Here is a 25,945-nt window from a genome sequence, read left to right on the forward strand (position 1 = left end):
ATATTTACTATGTACTAGACACTGTGCTTGAAACTTGAGATATAAATAAATATACAGAATGAAACAGTCTCTCCTCTCAGGAACTTAAATAAACTTCTTGAGACCAGCCTTGTACAACAGAGTAAAGGTGTTAGTGCCATATATCTTTCTTTGGATCTTTTTTGTAGTGAGTGAGAAATACTTTTACATTTGCATCTTGCAGTACTTTTGTGTTTTTTCCTTGTCTTTTGGTACTATCTCTTTTGATTGCTTCTGGGTTAGTAGGTCTTCAATATACCTTTCTTGTTCAGGTTGCTACTATTATTAATAGATTTTTTTTTTGGTTTTTTTTTGTTTTTTTTTTTTTGTGGGGAGAATTGGGTGGGATTGAACACAGACTGTTACAGAGCTAGAATGATCATAGAAATAAAATCCAACCTTCTCAGTTTATAGAGAGAAGAAAGTAAGGGGTTTTAGAATATAAAATTCCACTGAACTCTTTGGGTGGGAGCTATGTCCTATAAATGTATAAATTGCCCCAAACTCTTCTCAAGTGGTTAAGATTTAGATTCTCAGGGTCAAAATCGCAAAGAATTTGGGGCTAGAAAGAGACTTTAGAGATCACCTGATCCAGTCATTTCATTTTATAGATAAGAAAACTAGGACTTCAAAAATTAAAGTGACTTAACCAGTGCCTTACAAGTAATAAATGCCAGAACTAGATTCCAAGGCAGATTCTCTGACTCCAAATCGCTGCTCTCTTTTCCTTATACCACTTCATTTCCCCCATGATTTAATGTTGAATGCTATCCATAACCCTGAGGATTGGTTCTAAATAAACTAGAATCTCACTAATGGTCTAGGATGGTGAGGAGATTGAGGGGAGAGGAAGGGGTCATGGAATGATGTTCTACTCACACAAAATTTTCATTGAATGGACATTTAATTCAGTAACAATAAGAAGATAATTCTCTTCTAGGTAATTTATATATGTTCCCTGTTGGCATTCAGGATCATATCTCTTAAGGCTTTATTTAGCTTTATGACTGACCCCATATTTAGTTCAACCAGGTGATAATAGGGTTTTTATTTGTATCCAAATTTTCCAAATTTCCCAGCAATTATTCTTTCTCGTGATTGTTGTTTTAATTTGTATATATGTATATTTTAAAAGTGTGTAAGTGTGTGTGTGTGTGTGTGTGTGTGTGTGTGTGTGTGATTTTCTATAAGAAAATGTAAGTTTTTCAAGGACAGGAATTGTTTCATGTTTGTCTTTTAACCCTAGCTTCTAGGACATAGTAAGGGATTAGTAGACACTCACTGACTGATTAATGAGGGTTTATATTCTTCTCCTAAATACCTTCATTTTTACTATTCTGCACAGAATCTGTTGGAAGTATGGATTACAGGAATCATTGTTGATTGAGCCCTCTCTAGAGAGCAGTTTCAAAAACTGCTGTCTAGGGAAGGCCTGTCAGATCAGGACAAAGCAGGAGTAGGAATTGGAGACTCTTGGGTCTTTGTAGTAGTTCTTCCTGTACAATCTTGAATATGTCATTTCCCCATTTGTAAAATAGAAATGTGGTAAAGATGAAAGGACCTGCTTTGGATCCCTCAGAGGCAGGTGCTATTTCACTAGATGTTATTAGAGGTTGAAAGTCTTTTCTAGGTATGACTATAATAGTATGTTTCAAAGGGTCACGTGAATTTATACGTGTGTTGAGAGATATATGTAAAAGAGAGGTTGCCACTTGGTATCCATTTTGCATTTCATGATTATGGCACTGTTTTCTTTTTTCCTTTTAATAGTAGTCCACCGCTTTTTTCTTCTGCCCCCAAAGAATAAACAATCCTGAAATCTGCTTTTCATAGTGAGGTTGCCTAACTTGGCTGCTACAGCAAGCTCATGCTAATCAGAATCACAGCAGGCCTGGTTTTATGAACCTAAAAGAATTAGTGCTCCCGAGGGGCTGAAGTTCTTACCTGCTGGGTAGCTGCAGATTTCCAGTTTGAAGACGTTGTTGGATCAAGCAAGTTTCCTCTCTTTTTTTTTCTACATGGAAGTGATTTCATACTTTTTAATAGTCTTAAATTATTGGCATGTTTTCAACAGGTTTTTTAGGATTGATATATAATGACTATAGTGGATTTTTATATTTATGGAAATAGGTTGTGATAATATCAAATTATTATCTGTCCCAGGGAGACTGGGAATAGAGTGAAGAAAAGCAGGTGGTACCCTACAAACCAAATTGTATAATTTAAATTTGCTAAGCAATGTCATATGCTTAGTATAGCTGAAGCACCTGGTTTGTGGAGTCACCAGAAGCTTAATTATAGATGGGAATAGTCTTTTACCTCTGGTGTCTTGGGGCTATCAGCTTAGTGGCCAGTTACAAGTCAGCTATGTAACCTGTACAATGGAAATTTATCTGTATTAACAAATCACTGGTGTACGTTACAGTGCCTAGCATCCTCTTGACATTTATTTACAAATGGTAAAAATTCACAAATGGTAAAATAGGGATGAAACAGAGAACAAATAAGAATTTTGTATTTCATGGAATATGAATAGAGCCAAATTAGTTGCCACATATAAGGGAAGTCTCATTTTAATGAATGTTATTTATGAATTGCTACCTTCCACCTTTTAAAATCAAAAAAAAAAAAAAAAAAAAAAAAAAAGGTCTGATCAGCCAAGCTGGAAAACACAAAATCAAGATTTGTTGCTATTATGGAAAGAGCATTGACTGAAGAATCAAAAGTCATGGATTTTAGTTTCAGCTCTACTCCATGTAATTTACTGATCTGGCATTTCCTCATCAATAAAATGAGTAGTTATATTAGGCAATTGCTAACTTCCCTCCCAACTTGGCATTTTTTGATTTTTGTTTTCTCTTAGCCAAACAGGGGTACAAAACGGCCCCGTGATGATGAAGAAGAGGAACTGAAGACACGGCGAAAGCAAGCTGGAGCCCGAGAGCGAAGTCGCTATAGGGAGGAAGAAGGAACAGCAGTGGAAGAAGCTGATGATGACAAAAAGAAGCTGCTTCAGATGATTGACAAGGAGGGAGAAGAGGAAGAAGAAGAGGTGAGGGTAAGGGTAAGAGCTGTGGGAATTTGGAGAACCTTGTCTTCAGAAATGAATTATGACAAAAAAGTGGTATTTGTTATAATTCTTTTCTTGTGACAAATAGATGTGTTTTTTACTTGTATTTCTTAAAATTCTTTGAAAATTTTTTCACTGTAAAGGAATCATTTTAATATTAATGCATCAGTGAATTAAAAATGAAACTAAAACAAACCCTTTATCTTTGCTAATTAAACAACTTTATTTTTAGTTTGTATTTGTTCCTCTCTGATATTTTGTTCAATTTGAATTATGAAAATTCATTCTTAACTGTTTGGGAGTTCTCTTATACTTGGATTTCATTATTATTATTATTATTATTATTGAGCATCTCCTATGTGGGAGGTACTATACTAGTAGGTATTTGGGTGAAATACCTAGTTCTCAAAAGAACTTATCATAGAGAGTAATAAAACATAATAACTTTTATTTTTATAGTATATAAGAATCAGGTAGATATTTTTCTAGATCATAGGATTTTCAGATCACAGATTTAAAGCTAAGAGAACCTTCGCTTCTGATTTAACTATCTTAATTTATAGATGAAGAAAATGAGGCACAAGAAGGCTAAATGCCTTGTGTGATTTGACACAGCATATCTGAGGTGAAATTTGAACTCAAGATTTTCCTGACTCCACATACAGAGTCCTGTATGCACTACAGTGTTGTACTGTGCTGCCTTCATCTCAGAAATGAAAAATAACTTGCCCAGAAGCACTTAGTTATTTAGTAAAGAAGAAGGGTGGAACTGGAGCCTAGCTCTTCAGTCTCTAAGCTCCATTGCTCTTTCTACTGCATTGTGCTATCATTATTATGTACATGTCTATGAGAGCATGTACATATATATGACACAGAATGGAGTTTAAAAGTATGTAAGAGAATTCAGGGATAGGAGGAATCACTCTTGGTTAAAGGGATAAGGAAAGACTTTATGTAGGGGAGTGCATTAGAGATGATCTTCAAAGAATGAATAGGGTTTTAACTGTCCTGCTTTGTAGATCTTATGAACATATGGCATTCCAGTCTTAAGGAGGGGACTGAGTTCTTTGGCTAAATGTGAACTTAGCTAAAATTAAACAAAAAACTAAGTTATAAAACCAGTTTTATTTTTATGTACCATCTCATAAAAAGCTTTTCATCAGTCCTAAATTTGGAGTCTGATTCTCCAGGGGTGACATTTTGTAAATTCCCACATTAGTGGGAAATGTTTTTTGGACTTCTCACAGTCCTTTCAAAATGCAGCAGCTCTGTGAGGATTTAGATGACATGTAGTATTCTTCCCTCCTACCTCCTTCCCAGTTCCTCTTCAATCTGTTAGCCCTACGGCAACAGTTAATTGGCGGGCATAATTCCCATGTAGGGCAAGGCCCAGACTAAAGGATTAGGATAGTAGCTGTCATGGGTAAGTGGTTTCAAGCCTAGGAGACAGAAATCTAATGTGGGACTAGCCTTTCTCTTAAGGGACAGGGGAGAAGACATCATTTTGTAAAAATGACACATAGATGGCTACAAGTCCAGGAGTTATTTTCTCCCTGCGACCAAAATCCCATTTGATGAAAAACAAGTGATATTTGCCACTGTGTAGTCATGTGACCTTGTAAAATATTATTGTCCTTTTTGTACTGCATCACCAACATTCATCTTTCTGAAATCTCCCTCTGGTTTCTGATGTTGAGCTATTGGTGATGCTGTTGTGGCTGATAGTAGAGACTGATAATTCACTATTCCCCTGCTGCTTGAGAGAAATTAAAGGAAGAAAGCAAAAGCCGTGGAGAGGCTAGGAATTGGGGAGACCTGTAAACAGTCTGTATTCTGGTATGCTTTTGTCTTTTGAGTTATCCAGGAAGAATAAAGTCTGTCTTTATCTGAGCCTCTTGAGGATGAGGTAACCTTTCTTTATCAATCTAGATAATTTTAGTAAAAGTTTAGTGATAGTATTGGAGCATTTCACCCCAGTGGCCAAGTAATAGTTTGTTTTGGATATATAGATAGTAGAACTCAATAAATGACTCCAGAAACCTCTAAATAAAAAAAAAAATGCAAAGTTTAAAAAATATTTTTGCTTAAATGAACATATAGGTAGAGGTGTACCCCATTTCAGAATAGCTACCCAAATCAGAATTGGAATTTATGAAATTGGTAGGGAACAATAATTTGTTTTTCAGAAGGACTGCTCTAAGGGTTTTCTTTTAAATAGCAATTCTTATAAATTTAAGTATGTTTTGTGGTCAGGACCTATTTGGCAATGGAACTTGAGTCAGGAACTTAAAAAAGAGAATGGGGACATATGGGAAGGATTGGAGAAAATGATATCTATATCTCATTGAATCTGTCTTCCTTAAAAAGCATAGCTCAGAAGCTGTCTCTTATATAGATCTCTCTTAATTCACTGTCTTATCCCAAGTAGTTGGAACCCACTCTATCTTGAAATTAATTGGCATTGTTACTTTATATAAATTTAGTATTTATATATCCACATTTATGGTTGCATCCCCCCACTAGTGTAACAGATACCTCCTTGGGAGGAGTTATCTTAATTTTGTCTTTAAATTTCCAGAATTTTATACATAGTAGGAACTTAAATATTTATGGAATTGAATTGAATGTGAGCAATAAGATGTGAGCAACTAGACATTTTCTCTGATTTCCATGACCTCTCAGACCTTTTCAAAACAATTGTGTGCCAAAGATCATGCTCTAGGACACTCATAACCCAAAAGAAGGTAAAAGAAAAAAATTTGGTACCTCTCTACCATGCTGGTGCACACTACCAGCACTAAGACTGTACTATCAGGTGCCTTTACACATAGATTAGGGCTTAACAATAAAATCTAACTCCATCCCCAGATATCTCTTCCCTCTTCTCAGTGCCATCTTCAGGCTATGGAAATTTGCTTGGGTAGTGACAGATAGACAACTCATCAAGTGGCAACCCTTCAGAAGCAAGAGCCTGCTGGAAGCCACAATCCTATAGCACTAGCTTGGCAAGGCCACCAACTGTTTGCTGGCACTGGGGTGGACAAGCCAGTAGCACCAGCAGCAACCCAAGTACCAGCAGCTCTCTGAATTGTGCAGAGAGCAAACAAGACAATGTGTCAGTTGTTTACATTCCACTGAACTTGAGGGAAGGAATACAGCAGTGGTTCTCAAACTTTTGTTTTCAGTATCTTTATCCTATTAAAAATTATTGAGGATATCTCCAAAGCGTCTTTGTTTATTTGGATTATATTTATAGACATTTACCATATTGGAAATAAAAATTATTTTTGAACTTGTAGACCCTCTAAAAGGGTTTCAGAGATACCCAGGATTCTCTAGACCATACTTTGAGAACCACTGGAATACAGCATCTAGCTGAAGTCAATTCTGACCATCCTCAAAGCACCTAGGTTAGAGACCTACTCTGGTCAGTCCTAAATTGCTAAATGTGTGAGAAGCCTGAGACACTTTGAATTTCAGCCCCCAAGGAAACTACCATCAGAGGGGCCAGATTTAGAAAGTGGATAGGGGAAAATCCGAGTGAAAAAAAAAAAAAAAAAAGACTGAAGTGACGTAAGATCTCAGAAAGAAGTAAACTCAAAGACCAAGACTTGCAGGTAATCAGCAGGGAAAATATTAATAACAAAAGGAAATATGGCTTCTTGATCTAGTAAACAAGTTCAAGCATCTTTGAATAAATAAATAACTACACAATAAAAAGAGATTATTCAAAACTTGACAAGACAGAGGGTCTTACAGATTGTGAAAACATGGCAGCACCACAGCACATTATTCCTGAGTGGTTCAAAGGAGATCTGAATTTATGGCCTACACAGCAAAAATTATTGGCACAATAAATTAAAATCCACAGTGGCAAATCTCAAAACAAAAGAGAATAATAGATTGGGAATGCAAATACAGAGAAGTGAAGGACAATCTAGAAGAAGAAAAGCAAAAATCAAATGGATTAAAAAGAATTGAATTAAAATGAAAAAAAAACAAAACCCTAAAATAAAATGGTTGTAAGGAATCTCTAAAGTGCTAATTTAAACGTTGTTTAAATGCCTTTTTAGAAACTCATCTTTCTACTGTCCTGTTGTGGGCTTTCAGCTGTTTCTGTTTTTGAGGCTGCTTTGAGGTATTAGTTGCCAGCTTGGTTCTTGGTATTATGACTAGGAGATAACTAAGAGGAACAGTGGACACATTTCTAACAAACCATCAGTAGAAATATTGAAGAAACAACAAAAAATGACTTAGCTAGTTTTATAATTATGTTTATTTCAGATACGAAATTTGAATTACATCTTAATTTTTAGCCTTGATAATAGAAGACAGATAATAGAGCATCAATAGGTAGGTCAGACCTTAGCATTAGTGTTAACTTTACTTTTCATTATCAGAATGATCTTACTGAACCTCAGTTTCCTCATTTATAAAATGAAGTTAAGAGTTTTCCTTTATATTCTCTGGTTCTGTGAATTTCATTGTTATAAATAATTAGCTTAATGATTCTTTTTATCACTTCTTTCCTCTTTGAGTATTTACTTGCTCTATGTGATTATATAATGCATGTTGTAGGGGAGATGTAAAAGTAAACAAAGATATGATTGTTGACTTCCAAGAACTTGAGTTGTTGATTGTTATCTGAAGACTAGGAATGGGTTTGATCAAATCTTAGATGGTTCTTTGTTTTTCTTCCAACTCTTCTCTTTTAATTAATCTGATTTAGTTAATATATTTTTATGTACAAAACGGTTTTTTAGCTGCTTTGGGGAATTCAGAGGTGTTTACGACTTGAGTCTTAGCCTGTAGGATTTGCATTCTAGTTTCAGAGAAAAGATATATACTTCGTACTAGGCAGCTAACAATATAAGGCATGATATAAGTGCCAAATGAAGTACATATAATAAATGAAGGCTAGTAGAGTTCAGAGAAGAAGATATCACTAAGGGCTGAAGTTGATTTTTATTTATGTGTTTATTTGAACCAGGATGAACCTCTAGATGAAAGCTCAGTGAAGAAAATGATTCTCACATTTGAGAAGAGGTCCTATAAAAACCAAGAGCTACGGATCAAGTTTCCAGACAATCCTGAGAAGTAAGATATTCTCCTCCTTACTGTTAAACCTCTCCTTACTCCTTCTCTCCCAGTTACCTATTTCCTTCCCTCTGTTTGCATTTTCTAATTTTTCTCAAAGCCTTTGTTTTCTAATGAGAGCTGTATTCTGGTATTCTTTGATGTTAAGGTTTTATTTGAATTTTTTTTAATTTAAAAATTGATATTACCTAGACTACTGTTAATGGTGAGGCAGCTTGGTGGCTCAGTGACTAGAGTACACTGGACCTTAAGTCAGGAAGACCTGAGATCAAATATAATCCCAAACACTTACTAATTATGTGACACCAAGCAAGTCACTTTGAGGTGAATTTCCTCATCCATAAAATGAGCTAGAGAAGGAAATGGCAAACCACTCCAATATCTTTGCTAAGAAAACCCCAAAATAGGGTCACAAAGTCACATGTGACTGAAACAGCTGGATGACATATTAATGGTGATGCTATCATTGACAAAATGATGTAATTCACAACTGAAGCTGTTAGAGACACTTTTAGGTTAGTCTCTCTTCTTACTTTGGCTTAGCTTTCCCAAGCTGTTTATTTTTTAAATTGTTTTTCCTACACTGGTAATTCACTATAGCATAGCTTATTAATAGGGTGGATTTTGATGTAATTTAGGTATATTTTGGGCCTAACTAGATTTGCTTGCTGGAAAGCTGAAAGGTCTTTAAGCAGAGACCCAGTAAACTATTTCATTTTATAGGGCCCATCTCACTAAATGGGAAGAAATTTTACCTTCTGATGTTTGGGTACCAGGTATAATTTTTAAGTGATAGCAACTAGTGAAATATAGAGGGATTGTGATATGCATTAATGGAAGAGAACCAACATTGGTGATATTTTGGCTTTTTCAGAGTTCAAGGAAACCTAGACATCAAGGATTTAAATATTACAGTCACAACAGAAACAGAACTAAAATCCAAATTTTATCATTCCCCAGTCTAGGGTCTCTCTGCCACATCAGATTTTCTCAGAACATCTGATTATAGTCTATTCTTGCATATAATATAGATCAATGGCCTGCATGTGAAAGGTGAAAGTTAAAAATGTATCATCACTCTTGACTTACAAAATTGGAGGCCTTCAAACTCCATTTTACATATTCACCACTTTACTTACTTAATGCATTTTAACTGACTTAGAATACTATTACTTTAAAGACATCTTATGGAATGTGAAGGGAGCTCTACAAAATTTGTTGTACACAACACTTAAGGAAATTATTTTCAATGAAAAGGACCTTTCAAAAATCATACCCTTTTTCCATTTATATAATGTATTCCCCTTTTAGACATTGGAACATTTGAATACCAAATTTAAATGTGAAAAATATTTTTTGATGGCTAAATACAGTTCAAAAACTACATTGTGTTTTAACCTTGAGCTTTTGAATTCTTACTGGTGCAGTGTCTTTGGTAATTCTCTAGTCTCAGTGAGGTGCAATTAAGATGAAAATTGCTTGAGCATATTTGAATGAACTTCTCCGATCAAGATTGGAAACCTTTAAATTTATTTTTCCTTAGATGCAATTGTCATTTTGATCGCATACTCAAAAATGCCTCTTTTTTCATTTGGGTGCATTTAAAATACAATAGACAATTCTCCTCATGTAACCATCACTTTTCACTCTGTGCCCTTTCCACCCAATACCATCTTCCCCAAGGATATACTTTTTGCTGTTGAATTTTGGGCAACCTCTTTTGTATGTATTGTTTGTCTTTTTCAGAGTTATAGTTGTATTATTTGTATGTGGTAAGCTCCAGTCAGTCAGAAGTCCTTACAATCATCTTTTGTTTCCTTTGGAACCAGTATTCACCCATTGCAGTTGCTTTGCTGGTCAATGCTGACACTCGATCTATGATTAAGAGTGCTTTTGGGTATTTGCAAGACATTCATGGAAGCTGACAGTTGACACATTCTCTGTTATACTGGCGAGTCATTGACTCCTTCATATCTTGGCTTACTTACTGTTGTGATATGTAGTTTTGTTGCTTTGCTATCGTTTTCTCATTTAAGCCCTTCTAGTTGGCAAAGCACCTATTGTTTGATATAAGCCTGATGCCCCAAAACAAAGCCTTCTCAGAGGGAGAGTAGCCCAAAGGCATGGGTTTTGTGGAAGAAAATTATTTGCCTAGCAGAGTCACTCCTAGTTGTGGATTTGTAACCTTTGTTTATTTTTCTGGGAGTTTGTTAAATTTTCAAGTTTTTAGTACCAGATCATATATTTAGAGAAAAAAATATGCTTAATCTCTGTTCCCAGATTATACTTTTATTGCTGTGTGGAACTACCTGTGTTCTTTACAACTTCAGATGTATCTCTTCCATAAGATTGTAAGGTAAAGAGTAGAAAGTTAGTGGATAAGCTAGGTAATTTATGTCCAAGGTAACGGATTGGATTGTAGCTCTGTGGAGTAATGATAGCCAACTCACAGGCCTGTATGAGCTTTATTTAATGTTGTAGAATGCTTTAAATGCTAGTTTGTGACTGAGAAGGAAGAGCACGATGTAATGAGATCTGAATATAGGATTGTTTTTTTGTAATGAAAAGATCAATTTTCCAATTAAACTATGTGAAAGTATAATGTTTGAGTGTACCTCTTGGTTGGTCTGTTGTAGACACTTTGACAGATTCTCTCACTTTTTAAGTTGTGCAGATATTTCTTCTTTAGTACTACTACATCATAAAGGTGATAGGATATGCTTTTTGATGGGACTTTCCACTAATGCTATACATTTTTATTTTCATCCACAGGTTTATGGAATCTGAACTGGATTTAAATGACATTATTCAAGAAATGCATGTGGTGGCAACCATGCCGGATCTATATCATTTATTAGTGGAGCTAAATGCTGTGCAGAGTCTTCTTGGACTGCTTGGACACGATAATACAGATATCCTTATTTCTGTTGTTAATAGAAAATTGGCTACTTTTGAGGTGGCTATATTTAACTTCTCTTGTAGGTCTTATATGATTTTTCACAACCTAAATTTCTGTTTCCTTATCTCCTCTCTTGAAATTTATATTTTTTTTTGTTCATTTTTTGTCTATTAATACATCTTAAACAATCATTCTCTTATTTATCCCCATTAGTTCTTAGATTTTCTGTCATATTTTTTTTCGTGTGATAACTAGCTTTAATTTTTCATGGTTAGGATTTGGGGATTTATAATAGAGACAAGTAAGACAGACTTGTAGTTCTTCATCTACCCACCAGGATGCTGCCCTCCCCTGGCTGTCTGCTTTGCTGGTTCCTTGTATGCATTTTCTTTCGTGGTGCCTGGCCTGTGAAAAATGCAGTGTGCTTTTCATCTACCTGTGCAGAAGGGACTTGTAAATGTGCAAGATCCTCAGGTGGTTTTTAAAAATATGGACATGTATTTAAGGATCAGGTAAAAGTTCAAATTGTATTCTTTTTCATTTACAGTTGAATCCTGATTTTCAGTGGTGGGAAACAAGAGTTGTTAGCCTGCTTGACTATAATATTCTTAGGTGAACTTTTTTCTCTAAGTTTTGTTAATTTTTCTGATTAACATCAGAAATCTCATAAGATCATGTCTAAGTAGATTCTTTTCTTACTGATAATTCTTACTGAAATAAATCAGTGGATATTCTTAATATAAGCTTCTTGGGAAGGTGATCTTAAGATATTTCCACTGCTTCACATAAATTTTTAATGTGATAGCATTAAGGATCTTTTTGCAGATTATAGATTCATAGTGTAACAAGATTTTGCTCTATTTGACACTTTTGACCACAAGTACTATATAATCCCTAACAGCTACATGCAGCCCTCAACTCCCTGGAGTAGGCCCTAAACCAGATGAAAATTTAATTTAGAAACATTTCACAAAATCAATAACAATACAATAGGACATCCTAATAGATAATGCTAATATATAGTTTTCTTTTTTTTCTTTTTTTTTATTTTTTTTCTAGCTTTTTTTTATTATTATAATAACTTTTTATTGACATAACCCATGCCAGGGTAATGTTTTTTACAACATTATCCCTTGCACTCACTTCTGTTACGATTTTTCCCTCCCACCCTCCACCCCCTCCCCTAGATGGCAAGCAGTCCTATATATGTTGAATATGTCATAGTATATCCTAGATACAATATAATATATGGTTTTCTAAATCAATATGCAGCTTGCAGGAATCTTTCTATTTTGTTCAGTGGCTTCCATTTCTGTTTTGAGTTTTGAACCCAGATCCCCTGGCTCTAAATTTCGTTTGTGTTCTTTAGTGTGAAATAGGTGTCTGGGAGAGATCAGTGTGTTGTAATACAAGAGGCTGCTGGAGGTCTAACTCAAACCTGTAGAATGGATCTCTTCATGTGAGAGAATGATGATGATACAAGGAGACTGAGAGGCAGATGCTCTTTTCTGACCTCCCTCCACTTCCCTCTGTCTCCAATTTATTTCATTCCCAATCCACAAGGAACACCTGTGTAAGTAAAAGCTGCTTTACAACTCCTTCAGATATTATGATTCACAGCTGTGGAGGCTCTAGAAGAATTGACCTGCCTCTTCACTTAGGCATGGGTCATCAGTGTTAATGTAGTATGACCACAAATTAACCTGTAGCTATAGATGCATTGTTTGAGGCCTTCTGTAATAGGAATCATAGTTTGGAATCTGTATTTGAGCCTTTTAAGTAACTATTACAGACATTGTGATGGAAAGTTTCTGTTGTGAGTGTCTGTTCCAGTCCTTCAAAATTTATTCTAATTTCTTTATTCTAAGGGATAAATGGCTTAAGAATTTAGAATGCACCCCAAAAGGCATGTAATTACTTGGATGGCCAAGTATTACCAAATTGTGTATTACCAAAGTATTGCCAAAGTAGTTCTTAGAAATATGATTTAGAAGGTTCTCATGACTCTCTTTTGTGAACTCCAAATAATAGTAGTGGCTTTCTTAAGACAATGACATTTTGCTGATTCACCAGCTTGGTTCCTGCTGGGAAGAAGACTGATACAGGAAATGCCATTCTATTTTGGCATACATAGGAAAGGCAAGGGCACAGATGTTCAAAGTTGTTAAGTTCTGGTCTTTAAAAAAGAAAAAAAAAGTTATCCTGTAATAACTTTGACAGACTGCTGTTTTCCTCCTGCTTTCTGATGGCAGAGTTGTTTCCCCCCTGTGTTCTAACCTTCTCCTAACTGCCATAATAGTGTCTTGTTTTTAAAAAAAGATCTGATTTTTAATTATTCTCTCCATCACATTTAAAGCTTGGTTGGATTTTTAAATTGGTTTAATCTTTATAATTAGATGTAGCAATTAGTAAATATCTCATCCCAAAATGCAGTTTTTCTTTAAAGCAGTTTCTGGAAAGGATATTCCTCTTGACTTGCTTCTGACATAACCTTGATGAGCTGGAACTCAAATCTCCTAGCCATCATTTACTCTGCTTTCTTGTCCTACCCATGATCTATAATGGAAATGATTTTCTAGGCACCCAGTTGTTAACAATTTACTGTTCTACAGCTGTAACTTGCCTGAAACATCTACCATGAATAAACAATTTCACAGCAGTCATGACTTAATTTTTTTAACTCTTCATTTTTCAACCAAGGCTGTACATGATCGGTTATGTTCTCAGCAGGCACAGGTCATCTTGGTGCTGTCCTTTTCAGGGGAAACATAAACTTCAGGGATTTTAATTGGTATCAGAGGACTGGTTTGTTGTGACCTTAAGAACTAGAGACTATAGGAATACAGCTTGTGCCTTGTCCTTTCAACCATGAAATGCAACTTCAGTGTATTCTGTCGCTCTGCATCGTTGCTGCTGCTGCTGCTGCTGCTGCTGAAAGCTTGTCAGCATTTCTGTTATTGGCCCCTCCTGGGGAAGACTGGAGCTCAGCCAGTGTTTTGCTTCAGAGTGGGATTTTAGAATATTAAAAAAATAACTCTGAGGGTAGGAGTTGGGGAGAGAAACATATAGATTTTTGGTGAAGCCTGTGGATACAATGGGAGTCTAGTACAAGGTAGAAATGTGTATCTCTTGACCTTTTTAAATATTGCTGGTATAAAACAACCAATTTCTCGTTAAGATATATCATTTAGATGCATTCCCTTTGTGTGAACCTTTGGGGAGTACTTTTACAGAATGATAAAAATCAAAGATTCATTTTAGGACAACTCTCATAAAGTAATACTAAACAAATAGTTGTTCTGACTTAACATAAGTAGAACTACCTCAAGAAGCCTAATTAGTGAGAGACATATAATGAGGGACAAAGAGATAACAATGGCCCAGACAACACAGAAGTAGAATGTGAAAGTGTTGTGCTCACTTTGCATATTTTAGATTACAGTGTGAAGTTGTATCAAGTTGTCTTCGGGATGCCCTAAATGCAGCATCAGCAATTTGCATTATCATGAAAAGAACCTAGGTTCAAGTAATTATTAACTCTGTAGCAATTATTCACAATAACTTTGGGCATCTCTCTTAATTTCTGTGAGCTTCTTTTTCTTTACCTATAAAATGAGAATAATAATACTTAGTTTCCCTACCTGTTTGAGTTATTGTGAGATAAATTGTAAATTCTCAGTTGCAATATAAGGCAGGATGTGGGTAAGTGGCATAAGTGGCATACACCAGAATTCACTGGAGTTCACTGGAGGGAATGATCATTGTGGCTGGCTTGGGGGTAATTATTGGATGGTTCTGGTGAAATTTGAATTACGAAGGTAGATGGGGTTATTGAGCAGTCCTTCATGGGGCGCTAGGTGGATAAGACCCTCGTGAATGTGAAAAACATGAATAACATCCTAAAGATTTATTTTTAATAATTCTGATCATATTTATTTAACACACAAAACAAGTAAAACAATATACCCATAAAAAGTTGTCATTTCTTTGAGATAGAGATTAGTATCTCAGGAAGAAAGATTAATATCTTATACACCCTGCTGTAGCTACTGCTTCACAAATTTTCTTTTACAAAAAGTGAAAGATGCAAAAATCACTGAGGCAGCTAGGTGGTACAGTGGATGGAGCACTGGTCCTAGAGTCAGGAAGACCTATGTTCAAATGTGGCACTTACTAGCTGTGTGACCCTGGGCAATATATTTAATCCTGTTTGCCTCAGTTTTCTCATCTGTAAAATGATCTGGAAAAGGAAATAGTGGTTTGCTATTTGATCTTTGTCAAGAAAACCCCACAGAGAATTGGACATGACTAAAACAACTCCATAAAAACAAAATCAATGATCATTGCAAGAGAAACTCACAGAAACAATTGTGAGAGAAACAGAGACAATTTGGATAGTAGAGAGACAAAAAGAGAGTGCAAATCTTAGTTCTTTTAGGTCACTGAAATCTTTAATAAAATTTAACTATATAATAATTTATGTATATATACTTATGGTTGTAAATTATACAACAAATTAGTAATAGATAGTATTTATGCATTTATGACTTACTAGCATTTTTTTTCTGGTATTTCATGCAGTACACTGCAAATCACTAAAAATCCCCATTTAATTATTTATGACCAACCTGAGAATAACTAAAACTGCAAATGTGTAAACCCTCAAATGTTGAATAAGAAAAATGCTAGCGTTTGGCTTGATTATCTCTGAATTTGTCAGAGATTGGTTCTTTGAAAGAAATGGGCATTCCTTTCCTGAAAGTTGATGAACAAGCCAAGGAAAGTTGTTCTTAGGTTCTTCTTGATTAAAAATGGTACAGTCCCATTAAGCAATCCATGCAAAATAGCAAAATTTGAAGTACGTAATCTTTGCAACTTGATTAAGGTGCCTAATTCTTCAATAATAATATTGGGTAATTTAAACTTAGTTTAGGCAGCCTGCTTTTCTCTAGTCCAGTTGATTCAAATTAATGAAACCTTAATTTTAATATCTGAAGGCAACCAGTATTTTTGAAAGTTGTATGGTAAATATTTAGGAAGGAACTTTGTTGTAATTGTGGTGCAGAGTGCAAAGTGATTACCCTTTACTCTTTAGGAAAACTTTCGTTGTCTCTGATAATTAGGGAGTAGATTCACTTTTATTTATTTAGACTTTATGTTACTAAGTGGAGAAGCATGATGTAGAAGAATACTAGTTTTGGAATCAGAAATCCTATTTTCAATTAATTTCAATTAAATTAAATTAATTTTCAATTAAAACTTGTATTTGTTTGTTGTAGGGAAAAACTATATTCTCTATATATGTTTTGGGTAAGGAAAAATTTCCTAAAAGAGCCAATAAAGTCTTATACTGCAAATTCAGTGAAATCTTATTGCTGATATTGTAAAGGGGAGTCCTGTTAAATTGGGGCTGGGATAGATGGAATTTTCAGCTCCTTCCAATAGCTCCTAGGAGTTGCTGTCATTCTAGTTTGTATGATCTGGGACTTGTCATTTAATTTCTCTGAGTCTTAGTTTCTTCTAAATGTAAAATTGGAACAGTAATATTTTGTATTACCTTACTTGATGATTGTGAAGAAAGCACTTTGCAGACCTTGGAGTTCTACTTAAATGTGGCTTACTGTCATTTTCTAAATATGTCAGAGTAGAAAAAAAAAAAGTAAGAAGAATTGGCAAAGCTATATACAATTGTGATTTGTAATGAAATATTTTTAAGCCACTTAGAATATTTTGTAATTTTGATCCTTCTCTCCTAGACTGTTATCAATCCAGCTAAATTTAATTTTCTTAAATCTGAGAATGATAAACTGGCTTTAGCGAGAAGGCATATATCTGGCTATTCAGGGGTTGGAGGTAGGCATCTTGTGTTAAGTAGTACAATGCTAATGACTGAGAATTGGACTGTCAGTACTCCTTTGGGGCCCTCCCTTAATTGGGCTGGCAGAAAGTGGGTTATTATTCTAGTCATTTCCTACAGCATGCACCCTTCTAACAAGGCTTATCATGAGCATTTGTAGTCCTATTTGCTATTTCCCAGTTTAATGTTTCCTGTATCAACACTGCATTGGAATAAAATGTACTTTCTCTCTTTACTTTTCAGTCTTTAAACAGCTGTTACACCATGGATTGATAAGTAGCTCATTTTACTTGAGCAACTCATTAGCCAATTAAACATGCTATGATGAAAGGCAAATGTCAGTAGGAAAATACAAAAAGTTAGTTTGAGAAAACACATCTTGGTATACATATATACTCACTGTCTTATATATAGGCACTTAATTTTCTTTTGAATTCTTTTTTTTTTTTTTTTTTTTGTGAATTTCATATGACTTTCCTGTCTTTGGAAGTTGTGATTATTAATTTAGGTGTATTGGGTACACATCTTTTGGGAACTGAATTACTGTTGCCCTGAATTCCTTTTTCTAGTTTAGTTACATTATGAACTGCTTCAAACAGGGACAAAAATAGATTCCAGGTCTAGTCTGGATGGTTATGTGATTTTAGGTAGCTCTGTATTTGCTAGGGAGACCATCTTTATGCTTTTAAAAGAAAGCATGCAGTTTGAATTTATTGAGTACCTACTAGATACCCAAAACTACTAGGTGCCATTTTCAAAGGAAACTGAAAACAAAACAAAATTAGCAGTTTTAGTTCAATTGTATTACTTTTGTATACATGGGGCTTCATTTTTAAGAAAAACCTTTTCATTATAACTTTGAATAAGTCACATGTTTATTTCATCTTTTCTTTTTCCTTTCTTTTTTTTTTTTTTAAACTTTATTATGTACTTTGCATTGATGTTTGATGAGATTAATGTTCAGTTTTTGTCCAGAAGCTGTAAATTATCATTCAGACACAAATATGTAGAGCAAAAACTGGAAAAAAAAAACTTCTTCTAAGATACATTTGTTTAAGATTCTCAGGGATAGACGGTCTCTTCTTTCTTTTACTTATTCTTATAGTAGCTTGTTTTCCTACTGGTAGATAAGTTAGAAGAAGACTGAGGGGAGAATAACCTTTTTACCTGACATGAGAAAGTAGGCCATTCAAAGTTGTATGTTAGTAATTTTCTGGGAGTCAGACTTTTGGGTTTTTCTATTATCTATTAGTGGGAGAACTTTTTACTTTGTGAGATGAAATTGTAAGTATAATAGCAAAGTCTTTGCCCACATATGCTTATGGAGAAATGTCAGGTGGTCAAGGGGCTATATTGAAGGTTCTCATATTTGAAAGCTTTTCATCCTTTTATCTGATTTTTCACTTTGTTTTTTGGTCATCATCAAATGACTTTTGTTCTGGGTCAGATTAGATTATCTGGTGATTGCAATTACTAATTGCTGCCTTTTTGAAGTTTTATTTGGGGAGCTTGGGGAATTTATGTGAGATTAGTTAGTGGAGGAATTGATTAGAAATCTGCCAGGCACAGTAAGTAGTTGATATCTTGCTTGACTTCTTACTTGAGGTCAGGAAAGTAGGTAGGAGATAGCTACTGGAGCAGTCAAGGGCAAAATGTTTCTTAGAAAAAAAAATCATTAAAAAAAAGAAAAAAATCATAAATTCACTCATGACTATTTTATGATGATGATTGCCAAAGAGTGACTGTCTTATGTATTGCTTTTTTTTTTTAAATGTCTGTGACATATTTCTTAATCACTGTATGGCACCAATGAAAGGCATATTTTCTCCAAAAATGATAATAGGAATATGCTGAATTAATAGACATTAATTTGTATACTGGCTATGAGATTGAAAAGTAAAATTACATTTTTCAGCTTGTTGTGAACTTAAATGAAGCAGTTTAGTTTCCTAAGTTACATTTTAGAATTCTGAGACTTTAGAGGAAAATGAACAAAGTAGCAGACATTTTTACCCTTTAGTTCTTAACTATTTATGAGGAAAAAGTTTCAGAATGGAAAGATCTGCAATTAATCTAGACAGCAATTAGCAATTATTAAGTATCTGATGATGGATGGTGCCTTATAACATTGCATGTAAAGAGGATAACAATGATATTTTAATACCCCCTGTGTGTGGAGCATTATAATAAAGCTGAACTTTCACTTTAGATATAGGCAGGCAATGACTTACTTTGATGCCTTGAGAATCTATGACCTGTCCTTGCTACCTCATTCATTGCATTTCTTGGCTTCTGGTTGTTCACCAGTTAATATTGCTGACAAGGGTTCAGTTAATTTACTGAACTCCAGGTCTCTTGACATTAGATGGCTACCATTGGAATACGATAAGCTGTCTATTGGCTACTTATTTTTTCTCCATGGCTAGACTACAGTTTTCTTTCCCCATTCATACATTTCTCTGATAACTTTTATATTATTTGTAATGCACAGTTCTTCCTTAGTAATACATTACAATCTGCTTGTTTCTCCTGTGCCTTTTGCTCATGTGCCAGTTCTTCTCATTGTCTTTTGGACTTTAGTTCAATGTTGCTTTTCAGTATGCAGCTCACTATTTACAAATACAGTGTCTGCCTTTTCCAACATTGACTAATTTGTTGAGTATGAAATGAAGTTCCAGCATTGTTTTCATTTGTATTCCTCTTGTTATTAGGGATTGTGAATGTTTTTTTCTTGTAGTTGTTAATATCTTAAAATTCATTTTTTGAGACCTGTTTATTTATATTCTTTTGAGTATTCCTCTCTTGGAGAAAAGCTTTTGGACTTATGTATTTATTTTAGATGCCTATATATTTTAGATACCAGGCCCTTATTAGAGATGTTTAATGCAGAGTTTGGCTCTCATAAACACTCAATAAGTTCCAGTGGTTTCTATTTTCCAGGATCAAATGCACAATCATATTTGACATTCAACGCCCTTTACATTCTAGTCCCCTTCTACCTTTCCAGTCACATTAAACTTTATACCCCACTGTGTACTCTTTGATCTAGTCAGTGCCTCAGACTTTTTCTGGCAATACCATGAACAGGACATTCTAGAATCTCTTGGCTTCAGGCATTTTCTCTGGCTGTCTCCCATTCCTTGGATACGCTCTTTTTTCATCTTTACCTATTAGTTTCTTTTCTAACTCCTCTTAATTCTGTGTTTTCCTTCTCTTAATTATTGCCTTTTTATTCTGTTGATAACTTTTTTGTTTATTTTTGTTTGCTTGTTGTTTCCCCTCTTAGATTGTGAGCTCATTGATGGTAGAGACTGTCTTTTGCTTTTTTTTTTTTTTTTTGTATGCTTAGCACTTAGCTCATTATTTGACATATAGTTGGCACTTTTTTTTTTAAGCTTAGATGCATTAACTTTGTGCAAAACCTTTTCATTTTTACATAACTGAAAGGATTTATTTTGTCTTTTGTAATTGCCTCTATCCTGTTCGTGTTTATTGTTATAAAACATATATGATCTGTTTATCTTCTAATTTTTTATGTTCTTCAATACTCAGATTATATTATGAATTTGTGGTGGCATATGCTCTTACTTCATTATTCTAAGCATGATTTTAGCCATGTCACTTAACAGTTTTTATAGCAGATATCAAATAGAGAATTTTTTCTAAGATGTTTTTAGATTTGGTGAACATTGGTTTATTGAGTTTAGATATTTCTGATTCTTCTTTGTCTAATGTGTTTCATAGATATGATTTATATGTGTGTGTGTGTGTGTGTGTGTTTGTGTGTGTGTGTTGCAATACAGGAGCCACCTGCCAGTGGCTGCTGGAGGTCTAACTCAGACCTGTAGGATAGATCTCTTCATGTGAGAAGAAGATGATAAGGAGACTGAGAGGCAGTTGTGTTCTCTTTCCTCTTTCCTCTGCCTCCAATTTATTTCATTCCCAATCCACAAGGAACACCTGTGTAAGTAAAGGCTGCCTTACAACTCCTTCAGATGTTATGATTCACAACTATGGAGGCTCTCAGAGAATTGACCTATCCCTTCAGGGATGGTCCTTAACGTGTGTGTGTGTGTATGTATGTATGTATATATATATATGTGTGTGTGTGTGTATGTGTATATATATGTGTGTGTGTATGTGTATATGTATGTATGTGTATATATATATGTGTGTGTGTGTGTGTGTGTATATATATATATATATATATTTTTTTTTTTTTTTTTTTTTTCGCTTTTTGCTGAAGCAATTGGACTTGCCCAGTATCACACAGCTAGGAAGTGTTAAGGGTATAAGACCGAATTTGAACTCACGTCTTTCTGACTTCAGGGCTGGTGTTCTAGCTACTGAACCACCTAGTTGCCCCCAATATAATTTATATATTTTTCACCAGTACCAAATGGTTTTGATGACTGGTATTTTAATTTATTATGAGGTCTAGAAGTCCCACTTATTCCTACCTTTTTATTATTTCCTTGATATTCTAGACTTTTATTCCTTCAAATGAATTTTGTAATTATTTCATTTATCTCTGTAAGGTATCTTTGGTTATTTAATGTAGCAGCAGTATGTCTATAAATTAATTTTGGTAGGATTGTCATTTTTATTATATTGGTATTACCTATTCTCTATTGCTGAATATTTGTCTAGCTCTTTATATTGTTCAGAGAGCTATTTAATGAACATTTTGTATTTGAATCTCTATAAATATTGAATGTACTTTGATAGATTTACTCCCAGATAATTCTATCATTTTGTAATTTTTTTTTATTTAATAGCCTTTTATTTTGTAATTATTTTGAATGAAATTTCCCTTTCTATTATTGCCTCCTGGATTTTGTTGTTGTTTTGTAGAAATGCTCTTGATTTTTGTAAGTTTATTTTATAGCTTACAACTTTCCGGACACTATTCATTGTTTCAATATCTTTGATCATTTCTTAGAATTTTCTAATCAAAGAATCAAGTTATAAGGGGATTGGGATTGTTTTGTCTTCCTTAAATCTTTCATTTCTTTGTCAAGTCTTTTTGCTATTGCTCGCATTTCTAGAGCTATATCAAATTATAATATGAATAGGGAGAGAACCCTTGCTTTAATATTGTACTTACTAGGGGAACTTCTATGTTTCCCATTCTATATAGTTAGTACTTGCTTTGATTTGTATTTACTTTTTATCATATTTTTAAAATCTCCCTATGCCTATCTATGCTTTGTAATCCCCACCCCACCCCCCACAACATATTAATGAGTGTTGTGCTTTGTGAAAGCTTTTTTTTTGTACTTGTTGATAACCACTGGGTTTGGATAGTTTTGTTTTTTGATATGATTTATCATATTGATTGTTTTCCTTATGTTGAACCAGCCTTGGTATAAATCAAACTTGATCATTACAAATTATTTTCTTTACTAATTACTATTTATCATGATTTAACTTGTTGAAAATTTTGAATTGATAGTCATTAAGGATATTATTCTACAGTTCTTTCTTTGCTTCTCATTCCTAGGTTTAGATATTAGAACTATATTTGTCTCATAAAAGGGATTGTAGAATTCTTTTCTCAGTTTTTCAGAATAATTTGTGTAGTGTATGAATTAATTGTTTTATAATAGTTTGATAGAATTCTCCTGTAAAATTACTAGGACCACAAGTTTTTCCTTTGGTAGTTCCTTTGTAGCTGGTTTTGTTTCCTTTTTTTGAGGTCAGATTATTTAAGTTGTTTATTTGGTGTTGTATCAGTATTGGTATTTTGTATTTTTGAAGGAAATCCTCTGTTTTGTGTGTTCATATAATTATATATAGTAGGTTCTGATATATATATATATATATATATATAAATTTCTTCTGGTTTTGTTTTTACCAGTGATCTTTTTTTCCCCTCTTCCTTCCTGCCTCGAGGCAGTTAGGGTTAAGCGACTTGCTCAAGGTCACAGAGCTAGGATGTGTCTAGTGTTTGAGATGTGGATGGAGATTTTGGAGGTATCTTTGGGATATAGACCTAGCAGCAGTATTGGTAGATCAGAGGGAATGCACAGGTTGATAGCCTTTTGGGCATATTTCCAAATTGCTCTTCTGAATTGATGGATCAATTCACAGTTCCACAAACAGTGCATTTGTGTCCCAATTTCCCACATCCCCTTCAACATCCAGCATTTCCCTTTTTTTGTCATTTTAACTTCATCAATATTATGACATTATGTCTAATTATAAAACATAATGTCATATATTATTAATAATGACATTATTCCTTCCTGTGTCTTAGTTTACATTTTTTCCATTTCTGATATGTCACCCCCTCCCATATTATTGTTTTTTTTCTGGTTGCCTTCTATAACTGGAATACACTTACACACTACTCACCTCCACCTCTTAGATTGTAATTTTTCCTTTCTAACATAGTTCAAGAGCCTTTTCTAACATAGTATTTAGCACTGAATAAGTACTTGTTGATTGATACATCAACTATGATGTATGGTGGTAACATCATTAGAAGAATGTTGTTGTTCAGTAGATGGATCTTTGTTTCATTGAGAACTTCGGGATAGTTAAAAGCTGGAGTGTGTCCCAGATGCAATCATGCCTGCCTTTCTCCTTTATTTTGGGTAACTGTGTATAGATGAAATTGTGCTTAATTTCATCAGCTCCTGAAGAACTGCAGAATATTTTAAATGTTCTCTGTAATCTGTCTAAACGGCTTAGAGTAACAACTGACATAGAAGAAGCTTGGGAGTTGCAGCTTGGGGAGTACCAGCTTTGCCATTTAATCAGTTGCTAGTCTTTTGAGTATATGTTATTTTGAACACACATAGCAGATGAACAGTGACCTAGACTCCAAATTAAATAAGAGAATAGTGGGCTAGATGTGCAGTACTTGTGATCATCTTAGTGTATGTTCAGATGCCAGAATCCATCTATTTTAGCACTAGTGTGTGAGAGAGGGGAAGAGAGGAAGAGAGGGAGAGAGAGAGGAAGAACAGGCTTGTGATGTAAAGGGAAACATGAATTCTCAGTTTTCCCCTTGGAAGTCTAATGGTTTATGTTGGAAATAAGAAAGTTCAGCATCATAGGGAAGCCTGTATAATTACTGTTTGTCCAGATCTTCCCAGACTCCCCCTTTCCATCAATAATTTGAATCTTAGAGAGGAAGAATTGCACTTACCCACTTTTTATTCAGGAGTTGCCTTTAATTTCAGGATTGTATGACCCATTTGTAAGTGACTCAAGCAGCTTATAAATTGTGGTTTTACAGCATGTCTTGTATGACTAGATGTCCTCTGTGTCAGCAAACTTTTGATTACTTTTCTGATAAGTACCACAAGCATGAAAGAGATTTCATACTAAGATCTTCAAGGTCTTTGCTTCCCTGTGTTTTGGGAGTAGATCATTGTTTACCTGTGGAACAGAAATGAAGACGCGCAATTTAAGAATTTACCCACTTTGCACAGGTGGTCATTTGAAGGTCCAGAAAGAGAACCTTAACCAAATATATTTCTTTTAGTGTAAGTACTTTGTGAACACCAGAACTTCATTAGTTACCTCCTGATTTTACCTTCATATTATCTGTGACTTCTGCCTCTTCTATTTTGACTTCAGGTACTTCATGTCTAGACAGCAGTTGGCCTTCTAACTGGTCTCTCTGCCTTTGTTCCCTTTTCCCTCCAATTCATCATTCCTTTCACTGTCAGATTAATCTTTATAACAGTGTAATTTCAACTTGTTTCTTCTTAGTCAGAAGTATTCAATGGCTCCTCATTACTTAGAACATAAAGGGAATTAGCCTTTCATCCATGGCTATGACTTGATTCAAATTTATCTATTCAATTTATTAGCAAATTTTTCTTTATTTAAAATCTAAATTTGCTTCTTTGTGACTACCATCTTTGATTCCTAATTTTATCCTTTGGGGCCAGGCAGAATAAGTTTAATATCTCCTCTACAAAAAGAAAAGAAAAGAAAAGAAAAGGAAAAAAAAAAACCCTTCTGTTAACTGAAGACAGTCATTCTCTCCCTAGTAAGAAATGTAGAATGATGGTTAAGAGTCACTTTAAGAATCAGAAAGACTGGATTTGGATTCTGTTTCTGACATAACACCTATATATGATGCTGGGTGACAGTTGCTCAACTTCTCAGTGCATCAGGCAGCTCTCAGACTATTAAGTCTCAGAGTGGTGCCAATTTGTCTTTATTAGAGGATGTTTCTTATTGGAATCTCCCTGTACTGATGAAATTACAGGCCCAGTCAGACAATTTAAAAAAAAGAAAACTCCTCCAGGCTTGATACCTTACTTCCTTCAGCTTTTCCTTGTAATGGAGGGTTCCAGAGCCATTCACCATGTTGGATGTCCTCCTTTGAATGTGCCATAGTTTAGTGAGCTGGACTGGCAAATAGGAAGATCTGAGTTCAAATCCTTCCTCATACATTAGCTGTATGACCCAGGACAAGATATTTAATATCGTTGAAGTGATTGGATTCAGTAACTTTTAATGTCCTTTCTAGCTCATGAGATGGAAAATCTCTTAATTGCAGAATTTGTTGATCTTTTCTTGATCTTCATCCTTTGCATGATTTGGTACTGTTAATAAATTTCAGGATACTTTCTTTTCTGGGTTTTAATGGCAATGCTTCCCTTAGTTCTCTTTCTTGTCTGTTTTCCCTCTCTGACTCTTTTGCTTTATCTTTGCTCATGTCACATCTGTCTGTAATAAATATACTTGTTTGTTTGATTATGTGTCTCATAAGGTTACAGTATCTTGAAGATAGTATATGTTGAGTTACTTTTTGTTGATTTGAGTTTGGAGAAAAAAGAGTGCTTTTCTAGTTTTGATACCTACAGGGGTCCTCAAACTTTTTAAATAGGGGGCCAGTTCACTGTCCCTCAGACTATTGGAGGGCTGGACTATAGTAAAAACAAAAACTTTGTTTTATGGGCCTTTAAATAAAGAAATTTCATAGCCCTGGGTGAGGGGGATAAACATCCTCAGCTGCTGCATCTGGCCCGCGGACCGT

General features: G+C 34.6%; 1 protein-coding gene across 2 annotated transcripts in view; it reads left to right on the plus strand.

Moving 5' to 3' along the window:
- Positions 1 to 25,945, plus strand: part of CTNNBL1 (catenin beta like 1) — a 204,729-nt gene that overhangs the window by 58,369 nt on the left and 120,415 nt on the right. The window contains exons 2-4 of one of the 2 annotated variants that reach the window (XM_031954059.1): positions 2,882 to 3,070; positions 8,079 to 8,185; positions 10,958 to 11,097. In XM_031954059.1, coding sequence (XP_031809919.1) covers positions 2,882 to 3,070; positions 8,079 to 8,185; positions 10,958 to 11,097 — 436 coding nt within the window. Of the gene's footprint in view, positions 1 to 2,881; positions 3,077 to 8,078; positions 8,186 to 10,957; positions 11,098 to 25,945 lie in introns of both variants that reach the window. The other variant, XM_031954058.1, reaches the window with a different exon arrangement.

This window comes from Sarcophilus harrisii, chromosome 2 (genome assembly GCF_902635505.1).
Source record: "Sarcophilus harrisii chromosome 2, mSarHar1.11, whole genome shotgun sequence".
Classification (NCBI taxonomy): Eukaryota; Metazoa; Chordata; class Mammalia; order Dasyuromorphia; family Dasyuridae; genus Sarcophilus; species Sarcophilus harrisii.